Raw genomic sequence first — 7,327 nt, 5'->3', positions numbered from 1 at the left:
AGGTAGGGTTTAGGTCAAGGGTGGGTTTTTATGGATAAAAATTCCAGAATTGAATGCGGACTTGACCATCTTCAACATGAATTGAATGTAGATGCATTCAATGAAGGTGGTTGGGAAATGGAGGAACTTAAAAGGTTGGGGTTAATTTTGGTGGGAATCGTTAGGATAAGTAATCTGATCTTAAACATAATGAAATTAGATTAGGAGTAGTAATAAGGTGTTAAAAAAAAGTAAGGGTAAAAAAATCATTTTGCAGGCTAAAACTTACTAAATAAGGAAATAAATTGTTGCATGTAATGTGAACCTTCTGTTTTAGGTAATTGTTGCGAGTAAATTGAACCGGAGGTAGTAGTTAGTTTTGATGCTTGACTAATTTATTTTCAAAATTAAAAGAGCCTATTTTGTACACCCGGATGTACCGTACACCTAAAGTTATTTGCTCATTAATTTTTGCTCATTTAATAACTAAGCAAATGACCTTGGGTGTACGGTACACCCGGGTGTATATAACAAATTCTACAAAATTAATAGTTGCTCTTACATGAGATAACCTAATATCATACATTTAACTAGAACAAGATATATGGTCTACAATCTCTATTGCTTGAGATTTTTGAGATTATTCTGTCATTGTCATAACATGGTTCCCGTTGACATAGATACTTCTTATACATAGCTTTTATTTAACATGTAATACATGATTATATTATTAAAATAACAAGACAAGGGTTAACCTAAGTATACACTTGGATAATCTATACATAACGATTATTTATAGTACATTATATTTTTATGAGAAGTTCTGTTTATACGAAATATAAAAAGATCTCTTACATAATACAACAATTACAAAATCTAAATGAGGGTGTATTAACGATAACAAACACTCATTTAAACAAGAAATTAAGTCATAGAATGTGATCACCACGGCTATCATAATGTAATAAAAATAATAATTAAAAAATCTCCGACTAATCAACTAAACATTCATGACAACAATTCAATGAACAAACAAAAATAATTATTCTTTACAAAAATCCTTTTGCAACTACTCAATCAAGGTCCAATCGATCTACTCACACCACCCCCCCGTGTGCATCATTATGAAATCTCACCTTATATTATAAAATGCAGGGCTTGCAGGAAGCACATGTGGGACAACCCACTCGTGCACCCATTAATTTATATAAATTTTTAATTATAAAATTAATTACAATTTTCTCAAATAATGTACATTAATTAAAAAATTTGTATGGAAGTTGAAATGTCATAATCTATGCACATAAATTCAAGGCTGTCTTGATAAAGATGTGTCTCGAACCGACTATTTCATCGGTTGTTGTAATTGAATCATTTCATATTTGTTAGTACCATTGAAAGGATTTATCAATGGATGCCGTGACCATTATTCATGGTAGGAAGAAGACAAGGTTGATGCACAAAATCTATGCATTTATGTCAACGGGAACCATGTTAGATCACTAGACATCTTAACATGTATGATTTATATATGGTGCATCGTACCAAGAAGTATTATTTGTGTTAGATAAATACTCTCTCCCCCATTCATTCGTTTTAATATATTACGGATAATACATACATGCATTGTAGATTAATGAAGTAGTATATTAGGGCGATTTTGCTTAATACAAATAATGAGTTTATCTCAACTATTTGTATTAGATTAATTAATACACTCTCCTTTATCCAATTATTTTTATTAAGGATAATACATACATACATACATGCATTGTAGAGTAACGGAGTATTTTAGGGCAATTTGCTTCATTCATAATCAGAATAATGAGCTTATCTCTAGCTATCTATTTAAAATCATTGTCTAGACTTAATTTGTTGTACCTAGCTTGAAATAAACTTATTAGAGCTATATTGTTGATATATAAGATATGAATTGAATTTAAGTTGCCTTTATTAACCTTATTTGAGCTATATTGTTGTTGTTGTCTAAACTCATTTATCGTCGATTAATTTCAATTTGTATTCATAAGCCACGAGCTTAATTACCCTTTTTTTTTTGTTTTACACAACACGAGCTTAATTATCTTTTCTCTACGTTTTTAACTTAATTGACTGTAATATAATTAAAAAAAATAAAACCCTAATATTTTAAAATTTTACAAAGAGGTAATTTAAATAATAATTTACAAATAGAACAGGTGTTATGATATTTGGGGGAAGGGTGAACCAATATTTTACCAGTTAGTTTGGTTTCAACCAAAAATTCCAAATTAATTAAAACATCTCATTTTTTAGCATAACTTTCCCATGAATCATATTTTTAAATATTAAAATTAGTATTTACAAGCCTAAACACTCACCCAAAACCCTAACATAAATCTTAAAAGCTTAAATTAAAAAATAAATAAATAAACATCTTAAGAGTTTTTAATAAAAGCCTAAAAATTAACATGTTATAACTCTAAAGGAATTAATTATTTATATAATTTCATGTAATTCTTTTTTTTTTCCTTTTTGAATACCAACACCCTTAATCCGACCAGGCATAATTTTCAAATTTATACATATAAAAAAAAATCGAGTCCAATTCAATTCAAATTATTTATTCGATTTGAATTAGATTAGACTCTAAATTTAAGCTGAAATACCATCATCCTCAGTCAAAGTTGATATATGAATTATGTAAAAATTAAAAATAAAATAAAATGAAATCTTGCAAAATTTTGTCCTTTGTAAAAGATCATCCATATGAATCATGAGTAATTTAACTTTAATTCGAATTTCAATGTCTGAACTTGTATAGTTGTATGTATAAAATATTAAAGGTAGGGACTATATGAGATTAAGCCCATTAAGGCTATATTATTAGTTCAAAAACATGCAAGTATGATAAGATAAACCCCCATCATTATGGAAGGCCACCCTGGCTTCACATGTTCATTGGTCACCACATTAGACCTCGATTATTTTTCTAGGCTAATACTCTATTATATTTCTTTTTGGTACCATTAGTCTAATTATTAGGCCTTGATGTTTGTATATATACGTGATCACCCTATATCACATTTGTATAATTAACCTTACAACAACTAAAAATAAAATCTTTGTGTTTCTTTCTTAAGTAAAATGGCCGGTTTCTTTCTTAAGCCAAGTACTCGAGGCCATGCTCGATCAATTAGCTTACCGGCGAGATCACATCCTACAACCCTCAAAATGGAAGAAGAACTTAACAAGCTTCGAAATCTTGAATTTTCTTCGTCGAATTCACTAGCACCCAATAAACTTGGCCTTGCCATATCCGGCCTTGCGGAGCTCTACAAGTCTATAGGAGATCTTCTTAAATTACCTCAAACACAAAATGCCTTAGCCAAACACGACGATTCCTCTTGGGTGGATGAGCTCCTAGAGGAATCGGTATCATTCCTTGATGTATGTGAACACACAAGGGAAAATTTGTTCCTTTTGAGGGAAAGTATAGGGAAGCTTCAATCGAGTTTTAGGAGAAGAAATAACGGTGGGGAAGTAGACATCGATGATGATGTTACTAAATACGTCTCTTTTGTTAAGAATTTAAAGAGAGATATGGGCAAATCCCTTGTTTTTCTAAAACAAATTGACATCAAATTGTCTGAATCTTTGTTATTCAATAAGGTGAACAACGATCAACACATCGTTGCAGTGGTACGAGTTTTAAGGGAATCGAGCTTGATGTGTAGCATTATTTTCAAATTGATTTTGGGGTACTTTTCGGGTACAGCTTTGCAGCCTAAGGCTAGCAAATGGTCTTTAGTGCTAAAAGTTGTGCATAACAAAGGTCATGTAGGAGATGACCTTAATGATTTGGAGGATGCAGAAATCGCGCTTAATAGCTTGATTGTTCGAAAATTGAGCAAGCAAGGTACGGGGATGATGATTCAACTAGCATGTAAAAAACTACTAGCACTAGATACAAGAACAGAAGAAATTGAGAAGGATCTCGAGTGTTTGTTTAGGCAAATGATACATGCACGAGTTTCTCTCTTAAACATACTTTCGGATCATTAATTTAATCAATTAGGGAGTAATATATTCTCGATTAAGATTACAATAATTTTTCTCAAGGATGAATTCTATAAACAGTATCCAATTTTTGGAGGATCTGTTACACGAGTGTTTTAGTTTTTTTTCTTAAGTTATTGTTAAGATAATTACGTCAATTATGTACATAATACTCACAAGGAAAAATGCAAAATGAAAGGAAAAAAAAAAAACTTTGTATTTTTCTGATAGATCGACTAGTTACATGTAATCCTTTAGAGATTTGCATAGATTTATGCGTATTGTCTAATCTATATAATACTTTCACATTTGGTTTTAGCTGAATTTCTCTTAGCAGTATAGCTCGTTTAAATGTTTAATACCAACTTCAACCAGTCTTTTAAAGTTGGCTTTAATAATTCTGATCCTAGACCATACTTCATTTGTATATTGCAGTGTCTACAGATGTAAATCTTTTGACCATTAATGTATGTCCTTGATGTCATAGTACTAACATAGTAATATTTATAAAATTGATGACATATATTGTGAAATTACAAATTTGAGCGAACTTGACAAGATCTCAATTGATAACATGTTTTTTTTACTAGATGCTTTGTAAAAATAACAATGTGCTAGGGTTGAAGTAATAAAAGATGGCAAATTTTTAAATGGCCTTAGTTCACACTAATTTATTTTAGACCACTAACATTGTAGACACTATGCTTGTTTTATTTATAAAAAAAAGTCACTATATTAAAAAAAAAAAAAGGTTATTATATTGAAATAAAAGTCATTGTGGTAATATAAAGGCTAATAGAGGTCTTTTTTTTTGTAATGAAATTTTTTACATAATGGTCAATATAAATAATAAAGGTTGCTATGTTCAAAATAGGGTCATTATGTTCAATATAACGTCGTACTTCAGGTTCACAATAATATTAAAGGTCACACAAGTTTAAATAAAGGTTACTATGTTAAAAATAAAGTTACTATGTTAAAATTAGGGTCACTATATTCAATATAATGTCAGTTGTGTGCGTATAAATCTCAGATCCACAATAATTATTATGGACCAAGTCCACGCAAGTTTTTCCCTTAAAAAGATTTAATTGACATACGATTATTTAAAGATAGGAAAAAAATAAAAATGGGAGTATGATAATTATTTAAAGGGAAAATAATAAAACCAACTATTTATTACTATTTACTATTTATGTAAAAATTCGAAGAATGAATATTGATCTACCTAGCTTGAATCTACAATATGTAAAGCTCAAAATATATTGTTATGTGAAATCTTATAAGATTCACTTCTATGTATATTTTTAAAATCGCATGCCTATGACGTAATGAATAAACACTTGTATTGGATGGTTAATAAAAAAAGTAGATATATATTTTAGAAATTTCCTGTGATGTTATTAATAAACACGTGTATTGGATCATAAAAAAAAAAAAAAGTAGAGAGAGTGATATTGCGGGAAAAAGCATCTATTGTTCCCAAAGCCATCTACTCCCATTGTGTTTTTTAAATGTTATATATCCTTTTTCGCCAAAAAGCTATATTTTAATATTATGATTCTCTCCACTTATAATCCTCACCGAATTTTATTATTATTATTATTATTATTATTATTATTATTATTATTATTTCTTTCCTTTCACATTCATAATTTTTTAATAATCAAAAAATTATTAATTTCACTATCTTTCTTTTATAATTTTTTAATCTCCAACTACCCCACTATTACCTCTTATTCTATTTAAGTCAATTAAATTGCTTTACTATGTGGCGGTCAAAGTGTAACATTTTAAAAAAATACGAAGGGATTTATATTATACTGTGTATAAATTATTTTGGCGTATCATTGTATTTTAAAATATAATTAACTTATTTGACTATTACTTTACAATAATAAAGAATAATCATGTGCGATTTTATATAATTTATAACAAATTAAGTTTTCAAATGTTAGATTTAATGAATTTTATAATATATACGAGACATTGTTCATATAATTTTGTATTGAAAATCAAATAAATGAAAAGTACTTATTTTCTACATTTTTTGTACATGGTAATGTTGTTAATAATTTTGTATCATTCGCATACTCTAATTAATATAGTTACATTTGATAATTGTATTAAAAATGAAACAAGGTAAATTAAAATATGATTCTATGGTTGTCGTTCGAAAAATGACAAACATAATTTTTTAAAAAAGAATGGTTAAAATTAATTGATTTTTGAAATATTTTTACATGTTAATACTAATTAAAAATCGATTTAAATATTTCCTAATAAAAAATATAATTTATTTTTCTTGATTTTTAATTTAATTAATAATCAAAACAGAATTTCATAAATTAATTTGAAAAAAAACAAAATTAAAATAATTAGTTTCCAAAAGTTTAAGTTGTTGTTAGCTAAAAAAAACCCTAGCAGTCTCTATTCTATTTTTTCTCTCTAGGGTTTTTCATGAAAAGAGTTTCATAGGGCAAAAATGGTCAAATTTCTACGAAAATGTGGCTATTTTTTTACCCTTTCCCTTAAGTTTCTTATGTTTTTGTTATTGAATTCAATTAATCTACATTCTTTGAAGGTAGTAAGTAACCCTACAGTGCGTTTAAGTGTAGTAAGTGCCCTTATGGTGAGCTTTGTTTAAATTTTATTTTTCACAACTACATTTTCGATCAAATACAACGCCAAAAAATGAGCTATTGCAACGCCCTATCCAAATGCCGTGGCAATAGATAGCCTATTGCAACGGTATTTTTATTGTCGTTGCAATAGAGTAAGCTATTGCCACGGAGTTAAAACTAATGCTCTTAGAGGTAGAGCTATTGTCACGGCTCTAAAGAACCGTTGCAATAGCCTAGCTATTTTAACAAAAATGAAAGCTAATGCAACGGTGTTGTTGTATCAAATGAAAATTTCAGATAAAGCGCGCATTGTTCCCTCTAATTTTTTTCACCAAAATTTTGAACAAACACACGTGATGTTTACCCCAATTTTCTCACCTAATTTTCTCACCCATTTTCGTTCTCCACTCATTCTCACAAACTCACAGTACCTATATTCTCAGATTTCTCACCCAATTTCTCCATTTTCTCAATTTCCCCCAATTCTCCATTTTCTCAATTTCCCCCAATTCTCTATTTTCCCCATCATCTCACATTCAACTCCAGAAATTCACAATACCTATTCTAAAAAAATCACGAAAAAAAATCAGTCAAAAATTCGAAGAGGAAAATAAGCAAATAATTACGAGGAAGTAGTAGACGAAGGTGGTGGCTGATAACGGCAGTCAAGCGGTGGTGGCGGCAGT

At 29.1% G+C, this 7,327-nt stretch overlaps 1 protein-coding gene across 1 annotated transcript; it reads left to right on the top strand.

The window, feature by feature from the left end:
* Positions 1–3,105: 3,105 nt before the first annotated feature.
* On the top strand, positions 3,106–4,023 carry LOC110698148. Its single transcript, XM_021875556.1, has one exon. It carries the CDS (start codon positions 3,106–3,108, stop codon positions 4,021–4,023), a length of 918 nt encoding a protein of 305 aa, XP_021731248.1.
* Positions 4,024–7,327: the final 3,304 nt, after the last annotated feature.

Source organism: Chenopodium quinoa, unplaced genomic scaffold (genome assembly GCF_001683475.1).
Source record: "Chenopodium quinoa cultivar QQ74 unplaced genomic scaffold, ASM168347v1, whole genome shotgun sequence".
Lineage (NCBI taxonomy): Eukaryota > Viridiplantae > Streptophyta > Magnoliopsida > Caryophyllales > Amaranthaceae > Chenopodium > Chenopodium quinoa.
Note: the sequence above shows the minus strand (reverse complement) of the source record. Positions and strands in the feature narration are given on the sequence as shown.